A 25838-nucleotide genomic window follows, 5' to 3' on the forward strand; every position below is an offset into this window, starting at 1 on the left:
TCTGGTGTGTCTCGGGATACAGGAATGGCCATTCCCTTGTGGTTCAGCCCCATTTCCTGGAGGCGTTCGCTCTGGACTCTGCCCAGCACCCAGGCTCAGCGAGAGGTGCTTTCTGAGGTCACAAGTCAGGATTTGGGTTCCCGAGCCCAGGCGTTCCCCTGCCCCCACCGCCCTGCTCATGGCAGAACCTGGACCCCTGGCGCGCCCCCTGGTCTGAGGAGGGTGCCATGTCGCCCTGGCCAAGTCCGGGCTGGCTCTAGCCTGGTGTGGCCAGTCTGATGTCCATGGGCTTGGGTCAAGCCGGAGGGGCTGGCTGTGTGCAGGAGGCCGAGTGAGCGGCCTGCTAATGGGGTTGGGCCACCCCGCGCTGCTCCCTGGGGGCTGGACAAGGCTGGGATTGTTCCCTGGTTCCCCTTTGTCTCACTCCCCGCCCAGGCCTGGCCCGCCTGCCCGCTGCTCTCTCCCTCCTGTCAGCTTGGCTGGCAGGACCCTGGGACTCTGCCCGAGGAGCCCCGGGCCTGCTGACCCACCGGGTGGGGAGCGCCGGCCACGCTCTGGGTAAGCCTGGGGTGTGACACCTGCTCTGGGGGACCAGAGGAGAAGCGCCTGCTCCAGACCCCTCTTCTGTTTAAATGGCTACTGCACACAGCCCTCCAGAGACCCCAAACCCTGCCATTAAGGGAAGGGACCCCAAAGGGAGCTAGGCCCCAGCATCTCCACCCCCACCGGTCCCCAGGGAGGTGGACAGCGCACAGGATGGGTCAGATCACCCCCATCCCACTCCTGGGAGGGGTACGGGACCCGGGAGGCCTCAGCTAAAAGCCAGGCCACAGGGACTAGAGACCGGGTCTGCCTCCGCCCAGCAGGGTCCCCAGCACCAGGTCAGCCGCAGAGCCCGGCAGGAGCAGAGGCCCGGGACCGGCCCGGAGTGAGCCGCGCACAGGCACACACCCAGACCGCCGCGCGGGAGGCAGGAAGAGGGGCGGGGCAGGGCTGTATTGTTGCCGCGCTGTTTTGGCTGGGGGAGGGGGAGGGTCCTCCTCTCCCTCCCCCGGGGCAGCTCCACCCGCCGGCTGGCCCAGCCCCTCCAGTGGTGCCAAGGAATGTGCCTGGGCGAGGCAGGAGGGGCCGCGGAGCCGCAGCCACCCGGAGGCAGAGCCCAGGTCTGGAGCTGAGGGGTACGGGGCGCAGGAGGGTCGGGGACCCCCGGGGCACATGTGTAGTCTTTAGAGAAGAGCCAGGCTCGCCCTGATTCGTGGCGACTCCCGCGGCCATCCGGCCTCTCCCGAGCTCTGGGCGAGCGCGGTCAGTTTCTGTGCTCGGCCCGGCTCCGCGGGCCAGGGGGCGTTCTGGGGCGGGGCGGGGGGTGCGCGGATGCTCTCGGCACTGACCTCCCTGACTCAGGCTTCCGCAGAGACGGAAACGGGGGGCTGGGGACCCGGGTCCGGGGTGTGGGACTACTAACCCAGGCTGCCTTCGCGCGGGGGAGCGCCCTGCACTGTCTGTCCCGGGCTGAAACTGAGCAGCCCCTCTCACTCGCGAACCGAACGCCCCAGGCGGGGACGGGGGCACGTGGTTTGACAGAGGACGCCAGCTCCCGCGCGCACCTGCGGGCACAGCGCGCTCCAGCTCCCGGTGGCCAGGCCCGGCCTGCCTGGGGTGAGAAGGGGCCCAGGATGGGGGCAGACACCTGATGCCCTCACCCCGCGCTTTGTCTCTAGGTCACGGGTGGAGGTGCCGGGCCACCATGCTCAGTCTCAAGCTGCCCCAACTCCTCCGAGTCCACCAGGTCCCTCGGGTGAGGGGCTTGACCCACCAGCTCCCCGTCCCCAGGCTTCCCCTTCTGAGCGGCTGGGCGTGGGTGTGGGGGGCTCCTTCCTGCAGGCATCCCTCTGCTGTCTAAGGAACCTGCTGGCGACCCCTCCCCAGAGCCCAGGATGCTCGTCCACCCAGAGTCCCTTCTCCCCGCCCCTCCCCCGCCCCACCTCACCCCTCCCCTCTGGTCCCCTTCCCACTGCCTCCCCGCTTTCTCCTCCGCTCTCTGGGTATTTGGGACGCGGTAAGGCGCGGCTCTGACTTGGCTTGGCTTTGGGGCGGGAGTGACCTCCAGCCCAGTCTCTTCGACGCCGCTTGCGGAGGTGTCTCGCGGAGAGAAGGGCGGGCCCAGTGGCGCCCCCCGACCTTGTGCCCCACCCGGCCCCGCACAGGTGTTCTGGGAGGACGGCATCTTGTCTGGCTATCGCCGCCCCAGCAGCTCGGCCCGGGACTGCGTCCTCAGCTCCTTCCAGATGACCAACGAGACGGCCAACATCTGGACACACTTCCTGCCCACCTGGTGAGCGGCGCCCCGACGGGGTCCCCGGGGGGGGGCAGGGGCCGCGGGGCCCGCGGGCGCGGCGGGTGGGCGGCGGGCCTGAGCACCTGCCGGCCGCAGGTACTTCGTGTGGCGCCTGCTGGCGCTGGCGGGGGCTCCGGGCTTCCGGGCGGAGCCGTACCACCGGCCGCTGCTCGTCTTCCTGCTGCCCGCCTGCCTCTACCCCTTCGCGTCGTGCTGCGCGCACACCTTCAGCTCCATGTCGCCCCGCGCGCGCCACATCTGCTACTTCCTGGACTACGGCGCGCTCAGCCTCTACAGCCTGGGTGAGCCCCGCGGGGCGGGGGCGGGGCCGGCAGGCTGTGGGGGCGGGACCGGAGCGCTCCGGGGGGCGGGGCCGGCAGGCTGTGGGGGCGGGCCCTCGGCGCTCTGGGGGCGGGGCCGAGCGGGCGCGCCCTGGATACGTCAGCTCCAGCCCCGCCCCCTTGCTCCCCAGGCTGTGCTTTCCCCTACGCCGCCTACTCCATGCCGGCCTCCTGGCTGCACAGCCGCCTGCACCGGCTCTTCGTGCCTGCTGCCGCGCTCAATTCCTTCCTGTGCACCGGCCTCTCCTGCTACTCCCGGTGGGTTTCCCGCCAGTGCGGAGGGGGAAGGCGGGGGGACAGGACACAGCTGGAGGCCTGAGACACACCGGAGGCCAGCGATGGCGTACCTGCGCCTCGGGCTCTTGATGGACATGAGTAACAATGGCCCGGCTTACTGAGGACTCCCCCGTGTCGCTCCCCCAGCACCGAACCTGCCCCGTCTCCGTGGATTCTCACGGCCACCCTGGAGCGGCGGGCGGGCGGGTGTCCACCGCCTTCACGGGTGTGGTCACTTACAGAGGCTCCCAGGCCCTAAGGGCTTTCATGGCCACTAAGCTAGTGACAGTCCATCTTGGCCAAAGGACCCCTGACCTTCAGTGACCACCGCCAGCAAGGGTGGTGACTAGCCTTTCCCTCCCTCAGGTTCCCCGAGCTGGAGAGCCCTGGGCTCAGTAAGGTCCTCCGCACGGCCGCCTTCGCCTACCCCTTCCTGTTTGACAACCTCCCTCTCTTCTACCGGGTAAGGGAGCCCAGGGCTCCTGCCCTCCCTGCTCCCCAGACCCTCACTCCCGAAGGCCCTCCCGGCAGCTCCGCTTGTCTTCTGCCAGCTCGGACTGTGCTGGGACAGGGGCCCCGGCTGCGGGCAGGACGCGCTGAGCGCCAGCCACGGCTACCACCTGCTGTGCGCCCTGCTCACTGGCTTCCTCTTCGCCTCCCACCTGCCCGAGCGGCTGGCCCCGGGACGCTTCGACTACATCGGTGAGAGCTCAAGACTGGTGCCCATCCAGGAAGGGGTGAGGGGAGACAGCGTCCCAGAGCACAGAGCGAACCGAGGAACGGGGTACCGCAGCCAGGGAGAGCACCCAGGGTCCAGGCGCACCCCCCCCCCACATAACAGTGGAACCAGCAGCACGGGTACCGGGGGCCTTCTAGGTTTTCATAGTCCCCGTTTAGGGGAGCAGCCCGCCCAGAGCAGGAGGTAGTCAGGGTGGCCCTGGGAACGGAGTCTGTGCCCTGAGCTGCCCGCCCCCCACAGGCCACAGCCACCAGCTCTTCCACATCTGTGCCGTGCTGGGCACACACTTCCAGCTGGAGGCCGTGCTGGCTGACATGGGATCTCGCCGAGCCTGGCTGGCCACGCAGGAGCCCCCCGTGGGCCTGGCGGGCACGGTGGCCGTGCTGGGCCTGGCAGTGGCCGGGAACCTGCTCATCATTGCTGCCTTCACAAGCTCCCTGTTTCGGGCCCCCAGCACCTGCCCCCTGGTGCAGGGCGGCCCCCTGGAGGGGGGTATGAAGGCCAGACAGCAGTGAGGCCCCATCTCTGAGCCTGCCCTGGGGGAAGGCGGAGGCCAGGACTTGGTGCTGGGGAGGAGCCCGGACTCGGGCCTGACGGGCAGGGCACATGGAAGCCTGGAGCGAGAGCGGCTGCGGAGAGAGAGCAGAGGAGAGGAAAGGGCCAGGGCGCTGCTGGCGGCAAGCAAGAGGGGCAGCGACAGTGTGCTCAGCGGGGCCGGGGAAGTGCTGAGGGTCGGAGAGGGGCAGCGCGAGTGCCAGGCCGCAGCTGAAGGCTGGCGACGGGGAGGTGCTGAGGCCCTGACACCTGGTCCCGTTTCTGGCTGCGAGTCTCTGCCAAGCCCGGGGAAGCACTAACAGGACTAACCTAGACCCCCGACCCCGCGCGCTCGGCCTGCAGACCCACGGCCGCCCTGCCTCCCCCACCAGGGGCTCTCTGCCCTCGGGGAAGAGGCTGTCCCCCGCACAGCCACGCGCTCCAGCTGTCCGGGCCTTCGGGTCTTCCACAGAAGTGGGCGTCCTGGGTGGGGGGAGGGGTGCTGGGCTAGAGGGGGGACCCTAATAATTAGACCTTTAGAAACCTCCCTTCGATGCTTCCAAATAAACCAGTCAACGGCAGATCTGGGGGAGCACTGAGACTGAAAAGGCCCGCCTCCCCACCCCCTCCACACCGCCCCCCAAAACCCCACAAAGAATCACGGCCCCAGTTCCTCTTCCGGAGTTTATTCTGGAGCAGCGGGATGATGGGGACCCCACCCTTGCGGGACGGGAGGCGGGGGGAGAGGCGGGGTGCGGGGGGGAGGCGGGGAGGGCTGCCAGCTGGCCAGGGCCATCAGGGCGCCCGCTCTAGGCCGTGCCGTAGAAGCGCCGGTAAGCGTCCTGGAAGCCGATGTGGTCAGCCAGCTCGTCGCAGTCGGGGTTGAGCTCGCAGACTTCCCTCTTGGGCTCCAGGGGGTCCGGGTAGGGGGCGGGGGCTCTGGCGCACCGAGAGAGAGGCATCAGCCTCCAGGCGCAGCGCCCACGGCCCGGGGGCTCCCCACGCGTCCCCAGGCCCGGTCTGGAGCCACGGGGCCCCGGACAGCACTCACCCCAGCCCGGGGTCCAGGTAGCGCCGGAGCCTCCTCACCACCTCGCTGCCCTCCTGCTTGGCCACGAAGGCTGTGGGGCACAGAGGCGGGCGTCAGGGGGCTCGGGGCCTGCAGGGTGACACGCGCACCCCCCCACGGGCCCTGCCTCATACCTGCTCCTCTGCGGGACTCTGCACCGCTGGGCTTCGCATCTGCAGGGGAGAGGGTCTGGTTCAGCCCTGCTCGTCCCGGCCCCCACCCCCAGGACAGAGCCCATAGGAGGGGGGGCGGCTGCGTGAGCAGCAGGTAGGGGAGGGGAGGCTGGGGCCGGCGGGCCACTCACCGGCCAGGCCCGCCAGGCAGAGCGCAGCCAGGGCCAGCAGGGTGAGGGCCGTCACGGGCCTCATGGCCGGTCTGTCCTGTCTGTGTCCGTGAGCGGCTGCGGGGCTGCTGGGCCTCAGTTGGTCTGTCTCTCGCCGCGGCCAGCACCCGCGCCACTTATACTCCTAGTTGAGCCCCGCAGGCGAGGGGGGCGCCCCCCATGTTGTGGGCGGGTCCCGGGGGACTGTGCCAGGGCCGTGTGGGAGTCATCTGCCCCAGCTCTAAAGGCCAAACCCCGAAGGATGTTGTGGTTGGAACTGGAGCTGCCTGGGCAGGCCCGGCCCCTCCCCAGGGGGCGCACCCCAAGTCCCCCGGCTCCAGCCTCAGTTTGAGCACCAGTGGGCCAGGCCGGGGCGGGGGAGCCGGGGGAGAGAGGGGGGCTCCAGGTCTAAAATAGGCTCCGGGAGAGCCGGGCTGCCTCTGGAAGCCTGTGATTTGCACCGCCGGCCAAGGGCAGGAGCCAAACCCCAGGGAGGGGGAGCCCGAGGCAGCGATGCCCTCACTCACCCCAAGGCAGGGCGGAGGCGCCCATCCCCACAGGGACGTCCATGGCAGGCCTGATGTAGGGGTGCTGGGGACCCTCGCCCGGAGCCCCTCGCAGGGGCACAGACAGGGCCTGTGAGGAGACGGAGGCTCCCTGGTCCTCTCCTCGGGGTTCACAATGGGGACCGGTCTTCCGAGACAGACGCCGGCCTGCAAAACCCCACCCCAGCACCCCTGAGGGCCACGACCCCCCAGTCCAGCCTGGAGAGGACGGGGGAAGGGTGCCCTCATGCCGCCTCGCTGCCCACCCTGCGGCCTGCGGCGGGGCGGGACGGGGTCTCCCGTGTGAGTGCCGCAGCCCTGCTGGGCTCCGGGCAGCCTGCAGGGGTCCCTCGATGTCCGCCCGTGGGTCTCCAGTGCCCCCAGCCAAGCATCCCGGGGGGCTTTTTCTGTGCCCCACGTGTACGCATCCACTTCACCCGCCGGTCAGAAGACCTGCCCGTCGGCGCGTGTGTGCGCGTGCACAGGCGCTCACCACGTGCGAGATGGAGGGAGGCCTGCCTGGGGCCCCCGTCACAGTGAACCCGGGTGGCAGACAAGGGCTGGCCCTGGGGTCCCGGTCTCTCGGTCGAGGGGCTTTGCTGCCTCCCTGCACGGGACATGCGGTGGTCAGCGGCGCCCCCACCAGCCCGCCCCGGCCTGGAGGCTCTCAGAGCAGCTCGGGGGTCCTCGCGGCGGGGCCTGGGCCCTGGAGAGACTGGGAGGGGCCCGCGGAGGAAGCGTCCTCACAGATTACAGTGTAGGAAGCGGAGGAGGTTTATTTACGGATGTGGGGAGAACATGGCAAGGGCCCTGGGGCTGGCCGGCAAGGGGGCAATCAGGGCGGCCCGAACACAGACGCCCCGGGCCAGGTCCGGAACGGGCGGGGCGGGCGGCTGGCTCCGACCTGCAGGACAGAGAGCCTGGGGCCTGATTCCCGGCGTGGGTGCTGGCCGACAGCCCTCGCGTCCGAAGAGAACAGGGAAGGGTCTGAAGGTGTGTGTGTGTGTGACCTCAAGGGAGCCCCCAACGCAGAAGGGCTGGTCAGGCGTCATCCTCCGGCTCATTCCATCCGCACTCAGGGACTGGCCACCACTTCACTGGTTCTCAGGGGCAGCCGGCCCTGGCCCTGGCCCTCGACTGCCCTCTGTTCCTGGTCGTGGCCGCCTCCGCACTCGGGCTCCCCCAGCACGCCCAGCAGCTCCTTCTGTTCTCTGTGCAGGGCCTGGCAGCAGCAGAGGGGACACACAGCCCAGGAGAAACCGTAAACCTTCCCCTCCACGCGGCCTGACCCAGGCCTCTTTCCCCCAGCGACACGGAAGGGGTCTCGGCTCAGGTCACAGGCCCAGCAAGGGAGGGGCAGGCAAAGGCCTCTGTGGAAGGTGTCCCCTACTCAGCTAGTGTTTGAGGCAGGCTGGCGGTCGTGGCCACCGAGGCTGGGCCTCCCCAGAGCAGCGCCCAGCATGACTAAGGGCCCCCGAGTGTCCCCTGACACTAGCAGGGTCGCAGCTGGGCCATGGGCTGTGACACGGACAGCCCTGCGGGTGCCACACAGAGTCACGCACCAGCTCACCAGGGCACCCACCGCCCACACAGTGGGGCTCTCTGGCTGCGTTGGGGCTGCTGTGGCTCTGAGCAGGGGCTGTGCACCCCGCTCTGAACACAGCAGCTCTGAACGTCAGGGCTGGCCGGCTTGGAAGTCGGGCTCCAGACAGGAGAGTGAGCCATGGCCTCGGGACAGAGTGGCAGTGGCGGGGAGCACACTGCCTGACGACTCAGCAGGGTGCCCCCAAGGAGGCCTGGGTCAGGACCCTGTGGGTACCTGCTGCCCAGTGCCCCAGAGCCAGGGAGGGGGTGAGGGCAGGAGGGAAGCGAGCAAGCCACTGGCCGCTCCTGCTGCAGCCTCCGAGGCCCGGGGACCCGGGAGCCTGGGATGTGGGGACCCACTGTGGCGAGGAATGGAACAGGAAGGCCCGCCCCGGGAACCCACAAGTGGTTACGAGTAAAGACGGGCTGCGCGTCTGGGTGACGGAGCGAGCCCAGCAGTGGTGCCCACAGCCCTGGACTGGAGCCGCTCGGAGGGGGAGGGAGGGAGGGGGAGAGGGAATCCCAAGCAGACTCTGCTGCTGACGGGCCCGAGGGCATGGCCTGAGCTGAGCTGAACCGGGGTCGGACGCTTGACAGACGGCGCCCCCGGGCGCCCCCAAAAGCTCCTGGGGGTCTCGTGGAGAACCCCACCTGCCATCAGGCCCCACGGCGGGGGACACGACCGGGGACACCCACCTGCCAGGCCTGCTGCCGGGCCCGGGCCTGCTGCTCCAGCTGCTCCAGCTGCCGCCGCCCGGCCAGCACGGCCTGCGCCAGCCGCCGGTTCTCCGCCTCCTGCCTGCGCACCCGGCGCTGCAGCGCGTCCCGCCGCTGCAGGAAGTAGGGCACAGCCATGCTGCACACGTCTGCCTCGGGGGTCCCGCTGGGGCGCCTGGTGGCGGGGGTGGGGGGAGCACGGGTGTGGGTGAGTCTCGAGCGGGCCGGGCCGGGCCCCCACTGCTGGGCTCACCGGCCGGCTCTCGGCTCAGGCGCCCGGGGACCCCTCTCCCGGTTCTCCCCACCTGCCAGCCGCAGGCGGCCCCCCATGTCTAACGCTCCAGGGCAGGAGGCCACCTTCCAGCCACGGCCTCTGCCCATGGGACCCTGTGTCCCCGCTCCTCAGCGAGTGGGGCCACCCCGAGAGGCCCAGCTGGTGCCGGCCGTCTGGGAAGCTACGGCAGGCGGGTCTGGAGGTTAAAGCGCGAGTCCCCAAGGCCCGCAGTGAGGACGGGCTGGTTCGGAGGGGCAGGAGGGTGGAAGCCACCAGAGGTTATTTAAAAAATTCGTTTTTCTGGGTGCCTGGGTGGCTCAGTGGGTTAAGCCTCTGCCTTCAGCTCAGGTCACGATCTCAGGGTCCTGGGATGGAGCCCCGCATCGGGCTCTCTGCTCAGCAGGGAGCCTGCTTCCTCCTCTCTCTGCCTGCCTCTCTGCCTGCTTGTGATCTCTGTCTGTCAAATAAATAAAACCTTTAAAAAAAAGTTCGTTTTTAGCTCTAAAACCCAATTCTCTTATGTGGTAAGGTCACAAAGCATAAACAATTGGAAGGCATGAGAAAGGTGTTTCCTGGCTCTGGCCTAAATTCAGGCAGGGGGTGTTGGGGAAGGCAGGAGCCTGGGACCCCCCCATCCTGTGTGGGGTGCCCCGAGCCACAGGAAGGTCAGCTTTGGGGGCGCACCATAGGGGTCCCCTAAATACTGTGAAACGGACAAGTGAGTCAAACCCGGCCGGACGGGCACTGCAAATCCGCCAGGTGGATCCCGAGATGAGCGCCCCCCAAGGACAGTCCCCCGTGGGCGGCGAGCCCCCGACAGCACGCGCCGGCTCTAGGGCTCGCCTTCCCCGGGGCCACGCTTCTCACCAGGCCGGCTCCGTGCGGTCTTTGCCTTCCTCCACGATCCTGTCCAAGGCGTCCAAGACCGCCTCCAGGTTCCCCTCCGCTTTGATCTCCGAGATCTCCTCCTGAAGGGCAGGCGGGCCACAGCACTGAGACGCCGGACAAGCCCGCCGGGCCCACACGCGCAGGACCGGTAAGATTTTGGCTAACTCCTGTCTTCATACCAACATTCCAACTTCTCTCCGTGTGGCTTTAATAATTAAGGACAGAAAGTACCAAACGGACAGCAGAGCCCGCCCAGCCCCTCGGGGTGCCACCGCCAGGGCCCAGCGCGGTGCCGCGGACGCACACGGACGTGGAGCCCTCTGGAGACCACGGTTACTTCAACACGCGAACACAGCCCTGGCCTCTTTCGCATTCCCCGCAGCAGGCCGGTCCACGGTTGCCCACGGTTACGTGTCGCCTCTGCGCCCTGGGCACTGGGGACGCGGGGAGGACAGGAGCCCCCCGGGGCAGCAGGCACACACCCCAGCCCGGGCCACCGGCAGGAGAGCAAGGCCAGCGGCCACGGCAGCCCGCAGCCACAGAGGGCAGCGCTGAGCCCTGGGGACCCCGAGGGCCAGCGCCCCCTGCTGGGCTCCTTGGCACTCACCCGGATGGACGCCTGCAGCTGGGCGACAAACTTGTCGTGGATCCGCTGGGTCACGTCTGGCTGCAGCTGGCAGAGACGCTTGTAACAGTCGCTGAATCTCTGGTAGCTGGCGGGGAGGCCAAACAGCCGGCAGAGGGTCAAGCGCACGGCCAGCCTGCGCCCGGCCTGGCCACCTCTGCCTCCCGGCCGCAGGGGCCGGCCATCAAGTCCACGGCCCCGGGGGAAGGCTGTGGTTGCCACCCGCAGCCCCACTCAGCCGCACCTGATCCCCGGCCCCCCCCCCCCCCGCCCCACAGCAGAGGCCAACTAAGCTCTGGAGCCTCCCCTTACGAGTGGGTCACCCCCGTCCAGCCACAGTGCCTCAAATCACCGGGAGCTAAGACTCTGTGCCGGCCGCCCCCACAGTGTCCAACCCACTCCCGGGGGCGGGGAGGTCCTGCTGCGGGGGTGGGCTGCGGTCCTTGAGCAGCTCTGGTCACTCCAGCAGGACAGGACAGGACAGGACAGGTGGCCTCTGGCAGAGGTTTCCTTCCTCTGTAAAGGAGCCACACAGGAAGGAAGCAGTGCCCCTTCTGTGGGAGGGGACGACCCGTGCAGGCGGCAGTGGCTCCAGCTTCAGGCCTCCGTGGGGACCTTGGCCTGAGGGCAGAGCTCATGCCCTGAGGAGGCTGAACGGAAGAGGGGAACTGGGGTGTCCGAGGACATCATCATGCGCTGGAAACACCAAACCAGAGCCACCCACCTTGGGGCTGCTAGTTAGTGGAGTAATGAATTCCTCTTACTGTCATGCCTTTATTTAACAAAAATTTTTTAAAGATTTTATTTATCTGAGGGAGAGGGAGAGAGAGAGAGCGTGAGCCCAGGGTTGGGGGAGCGGCAGGCGGAGGGGGCCGGAGACGCGCCCCTAGCAGGGAGCCCGACGCGGGGCTCGATCCCAGGGCGAGATCATGATCTGAACCCAAGGCAGACGCTTAACCGACGGAGCCCCTGGGCACCCTGTTTGCGCCCTGTAAAAGGAGGTCTCTGTCCCGGTTGTTGGAAGCTGGTCCCCGGATCCACCCTCACAGCTGGAAGGATCAGAGGGTGCCCGGGACACTCCCCGGGGCTTGCTCTCTTGCACAAAGAAATTCAAATAAGGCAACGGAGGCTCTTGCCTCGTCCCTCCCCACTCCCTGCTTTCTCGTCTCTCTCTCTCCCTTCTCCCTCCTGCCTGTCCACCGTCTGCCGGCGTGCTGGCCGCCAACCAGGTGCTGGGTGATCCCGGGACGGAGCCGCACGGCCTTCCTGGGGCGTCCGCGGGAGCACACGTGGACATGGGGACGGCTGCTCGTGGGGGGCACTTTGAAGGCAAAGGCTCTCAGGATGGTCTTTAAGCTGCGGTGGGGGGAGCTCAGTGACCCACAGGAGCGTCTGAGCCCGGAGTCCCCAAGCACACAACAGCCCACACTGTGCTCGGCGGGGGATCGGACGCTCCCCAGCTGTGTGGCCAGACTGGGGGGCCACGGCACACACATGGTGGTGTGTCCCTGGACACCGGCGCCTCGCCCCCCGCCGCTCGGGGTTCACTGCTGGTCCCCCCTTCTCATGGCTCCCGGCCTCCCCGACCAGCTCCTGCCCTACACGACGTCTGCGGAGCGGGTGACACCTGTGCGTGCACGGGGCCCTGCGAGGGACATCTGCTAGTCCGCAGGAAACCTGTGAACCTGCTGTTCAACCGCCCCAGACACTCCTGCCGTCTGCCCGCAGGTGATATTAGAAGCAAGGCTACCGCCGCCTCCCGGCCCAGCACCTTCCTGGGGCCCCGGGGCGGCTGCCGTCCTCTGTCTGGAAACGCTCCGCCTACGGGGCGCTGCTGCTGTCCTGCGATTGCGGCTTGAGCACTGACACCTTGGGGACTGGCACGTGCAGAGGCCAGGCCTTTATTTCCAGAAGGCCGCCTGCAAGCCTCTGCTGGCAGCTCCACGTGAGGGATGGTCTCTCCCTGTCGTGACGGTGCCCGCTGGACACCAGCACCTGTGGGGCCTAACCTTGGCCCCGTGAGCAGGAGCAGGGACAGAGGTTGGTTGGCACCCTTCAGCCTCGGCGGGGCCCCAGGCGTCCTGTGTCCTGACAGCCCCACTTGCCACGCAGTCTGTGGCTCCAAGAGGAATGTGGCGACGCAGGACATCCGGCCAAGCGGGCTGGAACGAAACTGGGTAATTGTGGCTTCAGAAAGACTTGGCTCGGACACCGGGGATCCTGTTCCTCCTCCGGGCCTGCTGGCCGGCGGAGGGTCTGAGTGGGCCCCTGTCCTGCGCTCCGGCATCCGGTGGTGGTGGTGGCGAGGATGCGGGGCCCGGGGATCAGGGACAGGCCATCGCCCACCAGTGCTGCTGTGGAGGTCACTGCGTGGCCCGCTGAGCTCCAAGGACTCAGTGACGGCAAAGCCCACAGGCGCAGATCCCCGAGCAGTGACCGCGGGCCGCACGGGAGCGGAGGGCGGGCGGCTGCACTGCAGGACGGCGTGGGGGAGACGGGGGCACAGGGATCCCGGCTTTGTTTGTTGGACACTGCAAGGTCCCTGCCACGCCTGCTCGTGTAAGGCTCACGGCACGACGCTGTGGCTCTCCCACGGTGTGAGGACGACCCCGAGAAGTGCAGCCGACACCCCCAGCTGGGGGAGACGCGGGAAACCGGGGAGGAACAGCTTCTCCTCGGGGCAGGCGCTCCCGCAGCGGACGCCCCTTGCAGAGCGCCGCACGCCACGGTCCGGCCCGTGGACACCGCGCGCCCCGGGCGTCCTCACCCTCTAGCCCATGCGCGTCCCTCTGTGAGCCTCCTCCCGCCCCCTCCCCACCCCACGAGTTCCTTTCTCGAGAGCAGGGTCAGGATCGGGAACAGTTTAAATGCCCTTGTGACTTCTAAAAACATACTTTCAGAGAAAAGCAGGTCAAGTGATGCATTTTGGAAAGCATTCAGGGCCGTCACGCTCCTACACTGTCCCCTCCCTGCATGTCCGGGGTGCCCGGAACTGGGCTGGAGGCAGCTGCAGCCCAGCGCCCCCACTGCGCCCCCAGGGCCAGCGGGTGTGCACTGATCTGGCAGAGGAGTCCTCCCTCAGGAGCAGCCCGGCGGGGGGGGGGGCTCTCTGCAAGCCCCCTTCACCCCTGCTGGGACGGTGCCCCAGCCTTGGCCTTCCAAGGGCACGCAAGGGGCCCATCAGCTGCGTGTGGCTACGTGCACTGGTTCTGCAGCTCACGGCCTGTCCGTCTGTCTGGGTTCAAACCCTACCTCTACCGCTCGTCGCATGAGTGACGTGTGACAGGGTCCGCACCTTTCCGAGCCTCGGGTTCTGCTCCGCCCGGCGGGCGAGTAACTGCGCTCACAGAGCTCCCGCGAGTCATGCGTGTGACGCACCTAGCACAGGGACCCCGCGCAGACGAGCACTGTCAGTAGCACTGATTCCACCGCAGGCCTCACGGCGCCCACAGAAGTGCCCAACGGTGAGCTGGCTTCCAGGCGTCGAGAAGCCTCCCGGCAGACAAGAGCTCCCTAACAGCGTCCTGGTGGCAGAGGCCGGCTCGAGGCCTGCCCAGCCGCAGGAAGACCCCACTGGCCGCACGACAGAGAAAAGGCTAAGCTGTGCCCCCCCCAAAAGAGGGCTATATTTATCACCAAAGTCATGTTTAAAATGTACTAATTATCAAAACACAAATGACTATATTAACTGATTTTAATCTAGTTCTTCTCTTATACTCTTTTAAGTTATATTTTTTTAAAGATTTACATTATTTATTTGACAGAGAGAGACAGTGACAGAGGGAACAGACAGAAGCAGGCCTCCCGCGGAGCAGGGAGGCCGATGCGGGGCTGGGTGCCAGGACTCCAGGACCCTGACCCGAGCTGAAGGCAGACGCTTAATGACTGAGCCCCCCAGGCGTTCCTTTAGTTCGTTTTTAAAATAACCTCTGTGCCGCATGTAGGGCTGGAACTCAGCACCCCGAGATCTAGAGCGCCCTGCTCTCCAGCCCGCGCACCGCGGGAACGGAGATCCCCGTGGTCTGAACTCATAGAAGGAGCATCTCATTAACTGCACTAAAAACTCTGACTTTACCACACGAGTTTATTTATTTTTTAAAAGATTTTGTTTGAGACAGAGAGCGCGCAGGAGCAGGGGAACGGCAGGTCGAGGGGGAAGCAGGCCTCCCGCGGAGCTGAGAGCCCGATGTGGGGCTCGATCCCAGGATGCGAGATCATGACCTGAGCCAAAGGCAGACCTGGACAGACTGAGCCACCCCAGCGCCCCGTATCACGAAATTTAACTTAAGAAAATTACCCTCTACATACGGAAGCCCAGAATCATGCCCCCGGGTCGGTCAGTGCAGGGCTTTGCAGAAGGCTCGCCACTGCCCCCCTCCCGCTGGCCTGCAGCTCTAAGCACCGCCCCACCCCCACCCCGAGCTTGTGGCCCCGCTGAGCGCCCTCCACCGACCGCCCACCAGAGGGCGCCTCGGCCCCAGCCCAGGGAGGGGGCGCTCCGAGCCCGCGACAGAGGCCGGGGGTCTGACACCGCCCCGCCGCCGACTCACAGCAGGTGCCTGTGGGTGGCTCCTCCCCGCTGCCCCTTCTGGGTGCCGGGCTCAGCGGGCAGCCGCGGGCTCCTTGAGGACCGCAGGGGTCTGTGATGCATGATGACGACTGTGGCAACAAGTTAGCTTTTAGAAACTCCTCATTAGGGGCGCCTGGATGGTGAGGGTCGGCCTTCCCTCTGGGTCGCGATCTCCGGGTCCCCCGCGTCTTCCTCCCGCCCCTCTGTGCCTCTCTCTCCCTGCTCGAGCTCTGGCTCTCTCTCAAGTGGGGACACAGGCCCCTTGTAACCTCAACTTACTGCTTGGAAACTTCGGGAACTACCAGAAACTTAATAGTGAGAATCTGAAATTGCGGTACTTTTTCTGAAAAACACTTCTTCCGATTTCATAAATATTAACAAAAAGATTTTAAAAAATCCCTCAAAGTAACTGTACAGCGGCCCCCTTACCCACGGTGCACACACGCCAAGACTCTGCCTGCGACTGGACGGTGGCGACCCCTGCAGTGCTGCTTCTCCTGTGTGGACACAGCACCATAAGCTTAAGTTATGACCCAGGTACTGTAAGAGGTGAACGACACTGTAACAACAACCGTTCTGAAAAACATCCCCATAACAGCAGTACTGCAGTAGAGTCGCGTGAGCGTGGTCTCTGCACAGCCCCGTGTCTCCAGTAGCTGCTGCGGAGAAGGGGAGAGGCCTGGGGGCACAGAGGCACGGCTTCCCACCGGGAGGGGCTCCGCTGTGCTGCTCTGCGGGCTGGGAACCAACCGCGCAGTGGGGTGCAGGCAGAATACCGACCTGTGCTGGGCCAGGCGCGACGAGGGGGACCGAAGGCGCAGAGAACCCCGAACCTGTCCAAACAGCTTTCTGACCCCAGACCTGTTTCCCTCCCCAGCTCCCAATGCCGGCACCGCCCTGCGCCCAACCACTGCAAGCTGGGAGTCCTGGTATCCCTATCCCTCCTCTCTGCTGTGTCCTACAACCCCTCCCACCCCGTCGCCTCTGTCTGCACCGCCTCAGGCTGCTGTGGCCCCTACCAGGCAGTTAGGCACCGGACTCTGGGCGGAGGAGCTTTTCAAGGTCAGACAGATCGTCTCAGACTTCCCAAAAAAAATGGAACAGCTTAAAAAAACAAAGCCCAGGGGCGCCTGGGTGGCTCGTGGGTTAAAGCCGCTACCTTCGGCTCAGGTCATGATCCCAGGGTCCCAGGATCGAGCCCCACGTCGGGCTCTCTGCTCAGCGGGGAACCTTCTTTCCCTACATCTCTCTGCCTACCCCTCTGCCTACTTGTGATCTCTCTCTCTCTCTGTCAAATAAATAAAATATTAAAAAAAAAAACAAAAAAAAAAACAAAGCCCAAACTGAACTAGTAATGGTCATTTGTAAAAGACTGTAAAATGTAATGTGTCAACTAGTCAACTGCAATTTTAAGATTTCATTTTTTTAAGGAATGTCTATACTCAACGGACAGGCCTGAACCTACTACCCCAAAACCAGCAGCGCCAGCCACTGAGCTGCCGGGCACCCCCGCGCCTGCAACTGTAATACCAGAGAAAGATCATACTCGTGGGGTCTGCGTGCTTCCCTCCATAACCTGGCTTTAAAATTTAACATCATAATGTGATCATTTCCCATGAGTAGAGATTATTCAAAATGGAATTTTATTTTTTTTAAAGATTTTACTTATTCATTTGAGAGGGAGAGAAAAAGCACAAGGAAGGGGAGGGGCAGAGGGAGAGGGGGAAGCAGGCTCCCCCTGAGCAGAGAACCCGACACAGGGCTCGATCCCAGGGCCCTGAGATCATGACCTGGGCTGAAGGCAGGTCACTGAGCCACCCAGGTGCCCCCCAAATAGAATCTTATTATTTTTTTAAAGATTTTATTTATTTATTGGACAGACAGAGATCACAAGCAGGCAGAGAGGCAGGCAGAGAGAGAGGAGGAAGCAGGCTCCCCGCTGAGCAGAGAGCCCGATGCGGGACTTGATCCCAGGACCCTGAGATCATGACCTGAACTGAAGGCAGTGGCTTAACCCCCTGAGCCACCCAGGCACCCCTAAATGAAAAACATTTCTATATGTAAACAAATACATAAATAACGGGCGAAACATCTGAGTCAGCCGTTCTCCAAAGAAGACACGGAAGCGGTGAAGAAGCGCGTGGACGGGCTCAGCCCGGGAGTCCGGAGGAAAGCGCGGACCTGCGGCACGGGAGACGCCACTGGGCGCGCAGCCGCCGGCCTCCGGCAGACAGACCGCCGGTGAGGAGCGCGGCGAGGGTGTGGGCAAACCGAGCCGGTGGAAACGCAGAGCAGCACAGCTGCGCCGGAGGACAGCCTGGCACCTCCCCGGACGGTGACACCGGGAGTGACGTCGGGAGCCAGCAGAGCTTCCCAGCACCGTTCCTGACGCCCGTCCCCGGAGAACAGCCCTGCAGCGTGCCCGTCGGGGCAGAAGCAACGAAACGGGGTGGGAGGGCCACACGACAGAATGCAACCCGGGCATAAAAGGACGGAAATCCTGACACGGCGACAGGGACGAACCCCGAAATCCTTCCTCATGCGAAGTGCGAGAGGCCGGCCGCGTCAGGCCAGCGCGGTGCGCTCTGTGTGGACGGAGAGTCCAGACCAGGCAGGTGCACGAGACAGAGGGCAGACGGGGACCGCGGGGAGCTGGGGAGAGGATGGGGAGTGACTGCCAACGAACACGAGGTTTCTTTCTGGGGTGGTGAGAATGTTCTGGAACTAGAGAGTGGCGATGGGTGTACAAGTCTGCGAATGTGCTGTGCACCACGAGGGTAAACTTCCCGGTGTACGGATTAAACAACCTCTTCCGCGGCTGCTTGAAGCCTGGCCGCCGTCACGAATGACGCGGTAACTACCCGCACCAGGAAGTTCACGACCAACCCGCTACTTCAGCGGAAACAGACGGTCCCTGACGTTCCCCCCGGAAAGGCACTGGTACCGGAGACAGAGATTTGCAAAAAACTCGCCACAATGTACCAGACCACACCAGACATCCCGTCTGCATTGGGATTCAGAACTCCAGATCCAGACCGGTTGTGGCAGCGCAGCCGGCTCGGGCGTGATCTATGATTCGTGGATAATGCAAAGAAAAATGAACCCAAACACAGACTCACAAGACACGGTCTACATGAGAAGAAAAGGCAAGAAGCGGTGAAGGAGCGCCAGGGACAGAGGCCGGCAGGGCGGTGGCGCGGGCGCAGGCCAGAGAGGCGAGCTGGAGGCTGCGCGAGCAGCAGCGGAGCCGCCGCGGCGCCTGCCCTGGAGACGGCTGTGCGGCGTGAGAGGAGTCAACTGAGACCGTTAGAGAAAAACAAGAATTAAACAACTATGAAAATATGAAAGGTGGTAGAATTCGTAGAAACCAGCAGTAGTCGTATGACGATTAACAGGATTTATTTTTAAGATTTTATTTATTTGCCAGAGAGAGAGCACAAGCAAGGGGAACGGCAGGCAGAGGGGGAAGCAGGCTCCCCGCCGAGCAGGGAGCCCGATGAGGGGGATCGTGACCTGAGCTGAAGGCAGCCGCTTAACAACTGAGACCTCCAGGCATCCCTGACTTTTTAAAAACCTCTCAGAAAACTAGAAACACATAGAGACTTTCATAATTTTTCAAAAATACATAGCCAAAACTGTTTTTATTTTAAAGATTTTATTTATTTATTTGACAGGCAGAGATCACAAGTAGGCAGAGAGGCAGGCAGAGAGAGAGAGAGGAAGAAGCAGGCTCCCCGCTGAGCAGAGAGCCCGACGCGAGGCTCGATCCCAGGACCCCGGGATCACGACCTGAGCCGAAAGCAGAGGCTTAACCCACTGAGCCCCCCAGGCGCCCCTAAACAGAGCCAAAACTTAAACACTGTGGAGAAGGAGGAAGAAGGCGAAGACGATGACATCACTGTTTACTACCGCGAGTCCTTGGTGATGATGTGGGTGAATCTCACAAGGGCAGCGTCGAGGAAAAGAGTCCAACATAAAAGATCACAAACCACAGGATTCCTTCTATTTGATAAAGTGTTGTTGGTGGGGGTGGGAACCCAGGCAAGATTCATGCCTGGGTAACAAAAGGCAGGAAAGTGGTTACCCTTCCAGCTGCAGGTGAGGACGGGACGGGGCGCCTGGCACTTCATGGGGGTGTTCCGGATCCGGGTGCAGGTCACAGGGCGCGCTCATTTGCGGAAATGGATCCGGCTGAACACCGGGGACCCACGCACTCGGAGGAGGTTACGCTTCGAGAAGAGTGCAGCAAGACTGCTGGATACAACTATCTCACAAAAAGCAATAGTTTCTCTAAGTCATCAGTAACTAATTTTTAAAAGAAAACAGAAAACAAGAGAACATTCCCGACAGTAACAGAAACTATCAAGTACGAGGTAGTGACCTAGTAAGAATGCGTGAGTTCTTTAAAGAACGTTAAAACTCCGCAGAACGGGCGCCCGGTCGCTCAGCGGTTAAGCATCTACCTTAAGCTCCCCATGATCCTGGGGTCCTGGGATCGAGCCCCACATCAGGCTCCCTGCTGAGCGGAGAGCCCGCCCCTCCCTCTGCTGCTGCCCCTGCTGGGCCCCCTCCTTCTCTGTCTCCCTCTCTGACTAATCAATAGAATCTTGGGAAAATGAGTCTGAAAAAGAAAACCTGGTGGCGGCGGCCGGGGGCAGACAAGGAAAGCCACGTGACTGACAAGTGCGGCGAGGGGCCCGCGGAACTGCTGTGGAACAGCCCTGTCCACGCCTTCAGAGCGGCAGGGGTTAGGTGGTGGACGCCGGTGCCGGTGAGGATGGAGGAGACAGGAACAGCTTTCCTGGGAAGCAACCTGACCAGGCAGAGGCGGGTGCGAACCCCAGAAGCCAGGGCCCCTCTCAGCGCTGGTGCAAAAGCAAGGACAAGGGCAGTGGCCCAGGCAGGAGCTGTGGAGGACGGGCCCGAGCCGGCCAGGGGTCTGCCCCCGGCTGGGTGAGCGCCGGATGCCGACCAGGGAATGAAAGGCGGCCCGGGCCCTGCACCACAGGCACCCAGGATCCGTGGTGACCCCATAATGCAAGCCTGTTCAGTGAGAACGGCCTCCGCGGGCCCATTATCACTCACGTCCACTCACAAACAGGCACGAAACCTGTTTCACAGGGAGGCGAACACACCAGTGTCCCCTCCTTGCACTGGCCAACCCAGATGCCCCCGACCCGCCGCTCTACTCCTCTGACTCCCTTCTCCCGGTGGCACTGGACTCCGGAGAGCAGGCGCCCTGCGCCCCGACCGCCGGTCCACCTCCAGCTCCGGCAGCGCGGCCGCGACACTGCGGGCAAGGACTCCCACCCCAACCCCCGCGGGACACCGAGCCCACAGAAAGCGAGGCGTATGGAGAGGGGGCGGGCGGGGGGCGAAGACGCAAATACCTAAAACAGGAGGGACCTGGCCTGGGCAGGTCTCGGCGGTGGCTTACGACGGGTCCACGAGAGCAACTGCGGACGCTTTACCAGGCTCCTTCCTGCGACAACTGCAGGAGAACCGCTCCTGCACGGAGGCCACCAGCGGCCACCAGTGTCCGTCACCGACCGGCACCGGGCGCCCCTCCCCGGCGGCCCCGACGACCTCCGGGCCTTGGCACAAGCCTGGTCCGTAGCCTTCGCCCCGTCGCTCCCCCGTCCCGGCTCCGCTCGGCGTCACGTGTTCTGCGGCTCCCTCCCCGCGCGGCCCTCCGGCCCGGCGCCCGCCCTCGGTCTCCGCAAGCCCGGCGCCCGCCCCCCGCACGTCTGCCCCGGGGACGCGCGGCGCCCGGGCCTGTGCGCACTGCAGCCGCGGGCGCAGGGCGGCCGGCGCTCCGTGCGGGGCCGAGGCGCGGGGAGCCCCGCCGCAGCCCACCCGCGGGGCGCGCCCCGGGACCCGCACACCGGACGCCCACCCGCGGGGCCCGCACACCGGACGCCCGCCCCGGAGGCCGAGCGCCCAGCTCCCCGCCCCGCCCCCGACGGCGCGCGCGACCACGTGACCGCGGGCGGGGCCCGGCCAGTCGCGACCCGGGCGCGAGGCCCCGTGACCGGGCCGCCGCCGCGCCCCTCCCCGGCCTCTCGCTTCCTGCCCCTTACCTCCCGGCAGCGACCAGCTTCTGGAGGAAAGTTTCCACCAGGGTGTCGAGGAGCTTCACCCTCGGGATGGTGGCGCTGGGGGGCACGGCTGGACACGACCCTTCAGGCCCCCTTTCCTCGCAGCCGCCGTCTGCGTGGACGCGGCGCGCTGCGGCCATGTTGAACTCCGACCGCCAAATCTAACGGGCTGGCTCGCCCCGCCCCCCGGGCGTCCCGATTGGCCGGCCCGGCACCGGGCGCCTCCGGTTGGAAGGGGCGAGTGTCCGTCACCGAGCCGCGGGGGCGGGGCGGCGCGCTCGGGCGGGCAGAGGGAGCACGCGCAAGCCGACGCCCAGGGGCTCGGTAAAAAGGTTTAATCACACGGCAGAGGCTTCGTACAGTGCAACAGTGGGTGTCCGCCGCTCGCGTTCACTGCAGTCCCGTGTGCCACGCGCCAGCTGCACCTGCGTGCCCGCCGCCCCGCTGTCCCACGTTCCTTCCGGGGCGGGCCACAGACCAGCCCCCCGCGAGTCCAGCGGCCGCCGCCTTCGGCCCGCTGCCCACCCGAGCGCTCCGTAACCCGAGGCCACCCGCCCCCGCAGGGGTCGGGGCCCCCTGTCCGAGCAGGGGCCGGGGCGAGGGAGGGAGGTGGGCAGAGGGAGAGGTGGAGGAAGGAGGGAGCGGTAGACACACGGAGAAAGAGGTGGACAGAGGGACAGCCAGACAGAGGTAGAGGTAGAGGGGGGGTTGCGGCACCCCGCATGGGGAGCTCGGGGCGGGGCGGGGGGGAGCAGTCTGAGCGCACGCACGCCCCCTCCTGCCACGGCCCGCCGAGTGGCCAGCGAGTGGCCAGCGTGGGGCCGACAGCAGACGGGCCTCTAGGGAGGAGGCGTGGGGCGAAGCGCGGAGACTTCAGGGACAGGAGCCCTGGCCTCCACCCTCCTGGTGGCTCTTGGGCAGGTGGGTGACTGAGGGGCAGTGGGTCAGAGTCACCTGTGCACCCTGGTGTGGGGGGGAGCCACTAGGGGACGGACACTGGGGGACACCTGACAGAGGAGGAGAGGGGACACAAAACCAAAGGGAGGTGAAGGGGGTTCGCCCTCAAAGATCTGACAGACCCCGGTGGACAGAGGTGGAGAAGCGGGGTCTGGCTCTGACCTGGCCAGGGAGACAGAAGGGGGCAGCCGTTGAAGTGTCAAGGCCTCGGGTAGCTAGCACCTTTCACGGCACCGCGGCCATTCCCAGGGTGGGACTGATGAGAGGCGGGAAGGCTCCTCCAGCCACACGTGTGACCTCTGTGGGTGCTGTGACCTCTGTGGGTGCGGCAGCCTGGGTGGCAGCGGCGTGTGGGGAAGGAGGAGTGCCGGGCAGCCGCGCAGGGCAGTGTTGGGCTGGTAAGTGCAGCGGTCGTGGGCAGGTGATTTCGTGCCCTACTCCTGACTCTCCCAGCACCCCTCCGGAGGCCTGTGACTGGGAAGGCTCTTCGCTGGGATGAGGAGAGAAACACCAGTGGTTCCACGACTCGGAGGCTCCCACTGTGAGGCCAGTGTGTCCGTGAGTCCCGCTGACCCGGGTACAGACACGGGTGGCCCCACTGCGTAGGGCCCAGAGCTCCACTGGGCTTCCCCGGACCGGCTGCTCTCTCTGCCTGGCAGGCCCTCTAGTCACCCCGGGCCTGCACGTCCGGGGGCTGCTGGCTCGGAGGGAACGTGGACGGGACAGATAATCGGTATTGAGGGAAAAGCCGCGTTTTCCACCTGTCTTGAGGAAGGGGTGGGCTCTGACGGCAGGACTGGCGCTTCAGCAGGACTGACAGTACCTAGTTCACAGGTGTTAAAAAAACACACACAAGATAAAGGATCAACATTTGTCCCCGACCTAATACCTCTCCAAAGAGAGGACAAGTGCTCTGGAACACCAGAGGTTCTCGCTGCTCCTACTCCCCGCGCGGAAGTGCCGGCCCGTGCCTCCAGCACCCCGTGGGCAGGGAGAAGCAGCGCAGTCCGGCGGGCAGCTCAGTCCCGAAGTAAACACGAGCGGGCCCGCGGAAGGCAGCGGGAGAGGGCTCGTGGCAGCCGATGGGAGCGGGGCTGAGGGCCCAGGAGAAGACCAGTGACGGGAAGCAAGCTCTATGTACAGCTCTTGTCTGGGTGTCAGGAACACAGACGGTGGGGGAAGCCAGAAGAGGTTCCGCAGGGCGTGGGGCGGTGGCACTGGACGGTGGGTTTCCTTAAGACGGGGCTGAGGACCGGGACTGAGCCAGGGAGCCCAGCAGGGCAAGAAAATGAAAAGTAACGGGCGAGGGGGTCCCAGTGTGGAGCTTCTTCAGCAAGAGCCGTTCCGTCTCTGCCCTGTCCCAGACAGGCCCCCTGGGGTAGGGCTGCAGATGTGGGGTGGCGGGGAGCCCGTCGGGAGGCGGCGCCACCCCCCCACGCGGCCCCTGCCCCAGAGCAGCGCGGCCACCAGTGGGCTTGGCTCCCGCCGCGGGTTACCAGTGTCGGGAGTCGACCAGCTCCGGCCGGAGGCTCAGCTTCTTGAGGCTCTCGTAGCCCACCACGATGACGATGGTGGAGGGCGTGGCTGAGATGATTCTGGCCGAGAGGCCCTTCATGAGGCCCCAGGGCCCCTCTTCCGCCATCAGCTGTCTGAAGGTCAGGATGATGGAGCTCTTGCCTTCCACCTGGAGAAGCACACAGCGGAGGGCCGCGGGCTGCGGTCAGAGCCGCTCAGCACAGCCTTGTGCCTTGGGGTCCGGGGTGGGACCGTGCTTGGGCGCGGCAGGGTGGCCCGGGGCTGCGTGTGGGCCCCAGTGCCGGCCCGCCTGCCAGGGTCGGATCCTGCTCCCCGTGGGGAGTGTACTCGGTGCTCGGGGCCCTCGCGCGTGCAACAGCAACGGAGCACCCCCAGCCCCGCCGCGGTCGTCTGAGCGGTCCCGCCGGCAGGCCCCGGTGCCCTGTTAGTGCGAGCTATTACGGACGTCACGGCCCCCCGCCGCGGCCCTGCCCTGGCTGCGCCCCTCTGGCCCCGGGGAGACTCGCGGTCCCGCCGCTCTGTCCTTTCCATTCCGACCACTTCAGTCCCTCAGTCCCCGAGGCTGGACTCCTCCCCTCACGCTGGCACCCACACACCCCCCAAGGCCCCTGTTCCCTGCCACACCGGAGTCCAGCTGAGACTGGCACCTCCTCTGTTCTTCTCAACAGTCCTGCCCCCTTCCTGTGCCCCCAGACCCTGCCACCGAAGCACACTTGGTCCCACTCAGACCCTCACACGGCGCAGGACACCAGCTCTCCGTGTCACGCCTCCCCAGACTGGGCGATGTTCACAAGGCCATGGGCTCCGAGCATCAGCCCCTCCCCCCACCTCCCGCAGCTGCCGCACACCACACCCCGCTCTTCCTCCACACACCCTCCGCACACCCTGCTCTTCCTCGGCAGCACTCTCCTCTGCCCGCCTCTGCCCCCTGCCCCCCCTGCCCTCCCTGCCCTCCCGCAGAGCCACAGCCGGGTGAGCCTCCAGGCCTCCAGCACGCTTTGTCCCCTCCCGCCCCGCAGTGCCTCGGCAGCAGACACCTGTCCTTTCCCTTGGTCTCCTCACGGAACACTCGAAATAAGCCTCAGAAGAGGAGGGAACCTGTGCACTTTGTTATCTGCAAACCAATCAGATGCCAACTGATTCGTTCAAAAGTGTGGGGGGGGTGCCTGGGGGGCTTAGTCGTTGGGCGTCTACCTTCAGCTCAGGCCATGGGATCGAGCCCTGCATCGAGCTCTCTGCTCGGCGGGAAGCCTGCTTCTCCCTCTCCCACTCCCCCTGCTTGTGTTCCCTCTCTTGCTGTGTCTCTCTCCATCAAATAAATAAATAAAATCTTTTTAAAAAGTGTGTGGGGGCGGCATTCTTTCCTAGGGATGCGTACACCTACATTTAACGGCCACCTCCGTCCCAGCATCCTGGTATCAGGGGGTGGACTTCACCTCCAAGCTGTTGAGTTTCTCCCCCCCCCCAGCCTCACCAGCGACCCCACTCTCCTGCACAGCTGCCCTCCTGCCCTACCCACCTCAGACGTCACAGTTCCCCAGTATTCTCACCTAAAGCTTCACACCGCAGCCCCTGCCACCCGTCTGTGACACACCCAGATTCAGATTCTGCTTCCTCGGACGAGGTGCCGGGGAGCTCTCTTTGAGCTGAGGGAGGACAGGGACGCTCATCCCTGGACAGCACCACCAAGGGCTCTGTCAGCGTCCCTGCCGCGTCTACATGGCACAGTCGGTGAGGCCTGCCCAAGAACAGTCTGCAGAGAACCCAGACCTACCCGCCGAAATGGACAGACGTCTAATCGCCCCAAACCTGCGACGTAAGGAAAAGCTGTCCTATCGGCTACGCTAGCAGGCGGCCGGGCAGGGAGGAGCCCGGCGGGCATGGCCACGACAGGAGCAGGGCATGCTGGGACAGGAACAAGTGTGCGAGGCCAGGAGCAGGACGTGCGAGGCCACAGACACTACGAGGGGAACACTAGGGGCTTCGACGTGCTCCGCTGGTTTCTGCAGAAGCGAGCCGGCTGCGGGAAGGGGCCTGGCTGACAGGACAAGGCCAGCTAGACTAGAAGGCCATGGCTCAGAGGTCAGGAGGGCACGGGGGAGCCCGCAGGTCACCCACCCTCCTTCTCACCCGGGGGGAGGCCGGACTTACCTGCACTCGGGTGCGGATGACGTCCATGGGGTTGGTGAGGACGGAGGCCGTGGCCGCGGCCAGGGGCCCCGAGACAGCCTGCAAGACGATGTGCGGGCACTCCTTAGGACAGAGGTATGAGAGCTGTTCTGGAACCGGGGGAAAAACAAGGCCTCAAGACCCGCGGCATCACGCGGTCAGCCCTCAGGCTGCTTCTGCGCCCAACAAGGACGAACCCTCTCCAGCCCCAGCCCCCTTGGACCCCGGAACACCCGTCTTCTCTTCCTGGCTTCCA

The 25838-nt window shown here is 65.3% G+C and overlaps 2 protein-coding genes and 2 long non-coding RNA genes across 14 annotated transcripts in view; 1 reads left to right on the plus strand and 3 right to left on the minus strand.

Annotated features, from left to right (window-relative positions):
• The first annotated feature begins 432 nt into the window (after nucleotides 1-432).
• Nucleotides 433-4809, plus strand: PAQR6 (progestin and adipoQ receptor family member 6). 5 transcript variants are annotated; one of them, XM_082703439.1, is made up of 8 exons: nucleotides 433-558; nucleotides 1722-1798; nucleotides 2208-2335; nucleotides 2435-2640; nucleotides 2811-2937; nucleotides 3322-3418; nucleotides 3507-3657; nucleotides 3935-4809. In XM_082703439.1, the coding sequence occupies exons 2-8, from the start codon at nucleotides 1748-1750 to the stop codon at nucleotides 4207-4209; spliced, it is 1035 nt and encodes a 344-aa protein (XP_082559565.1). In that variant the 5' UTR covers nucleotides 433-558; nucleotides 1722-1747; the 3' UTR covers nucleotides 4210-4809. The 5 variants fall into 5 exon arrangements, with proteins under 5 accessions (XP_082559565.1, XP_082559561.1, XP_082559562.1 ...); XM_082703435.1 differs by lacking the exon at nucleotides 433-558 and adding an exon at nucleotides 1067-1163; XM_082703436.1 differs by lacking the exon at nucleotides 433-558 and adding an exon at nucleotides 1100-1178.
• Nucleotides 4810-4898: 89 nt separating this feature from the next.
• The window catches only part of SLC25A44 (solute carrier family 25 member 44), a 31316-nt gene continuing 10376 nt past the window's right edge, over nucleotides 4899-25838 (minus strand). For 2 of the 7 annotated variants that reach the window (XM_082703409.1, XM_082703407.1), the window contains exons 3-9: nucleotides 25565-25692; nucleotides 10235-10340; nucleotides 9607-9707; nucleotides 8445-8640; nucleotides 5432-5470; nucleotides 5280-5349; nucleotides 4899-5167 (exon numbers count right to left, since the gene is read on the minus strand). In XM_082703409.1, coding sequence (XP_082559535.1) covers nucleotides 5038-5167; nucleotides 5280-5349; nucleotides 5432-5470; nucleotides 8445-8640; nucleotides 9607-9707; nucleotides 10235-10340; nucleotides 25565-25692 — 770 coding nt within the window. In that variant the 3' untranslated portion in view covers nucleotides 4899-5037. The other 5 variants (XM_082703412.1, XM_082703408.1, XM_082703413.1 and 2 more) reach the window with 5 other exon arrangements.
• On the minus strand, nucleotides 14775-20501 carry LOC309850088. Its single transcript, XR_014304081.1, has 3 exons — nucleotides 20213-20501; nucleotides 15252-15319; nucleotides 14775-14911 (listed from the first exon to the last, which is right to left on the minus strand). It is a non-coding gene; the product is annotated as an uncharacterized lncRNA (long non-coding RNA).
• On the minus strand, nucleotides 18461-20206 carry LOC309850095. The gene is made up of 2 exons (XR_014304088.1): nucleotides 19458-20206; nucleotides 18461-19086 (listed from the first exon to the last, which is right to left on the minus strand). It is a non-coding gene; the product is annotated as an uncharacterized lncRNA (long non-coding RNA).

This window comes from Mustela nivalis (assembly GCF_964662115.1).
Source record: "Mustela nivalis genome assembly, chromosome: 16".
Lineage (NCBI taxonomy): Eukaryota > Metazoa > Chordata > Mammalia > Carnivora > Mustelidae > Mustela > Mustela nivalis.

Excerpts from the sequence above, each read along its gene's own strand:
- PAQR6 (XM_082703439.1), top strand. The coding sequence starts at position 1,748 with ATGCTCAGTCTCAAGCTGCCCCAACTCCTCCGAGTCCACCAGGTCCCT. Across the intron at positions 2,336-2,434 it reads ACACACTTCCTGCCCACCTG|GTACTTCGTGTGGCGCCTGC; the intron begins GTGAGCGGCGCC and ends TGCCGGCCGCAG. Across the intron at positions 2,641-2,810 it reads GCTCAGCCTCTACAGCCTGG|GCTGTGCTTTCCCCTACGCC; the intron begins GTGAGCCCCGCG and ends CTTGCTCCCCAG.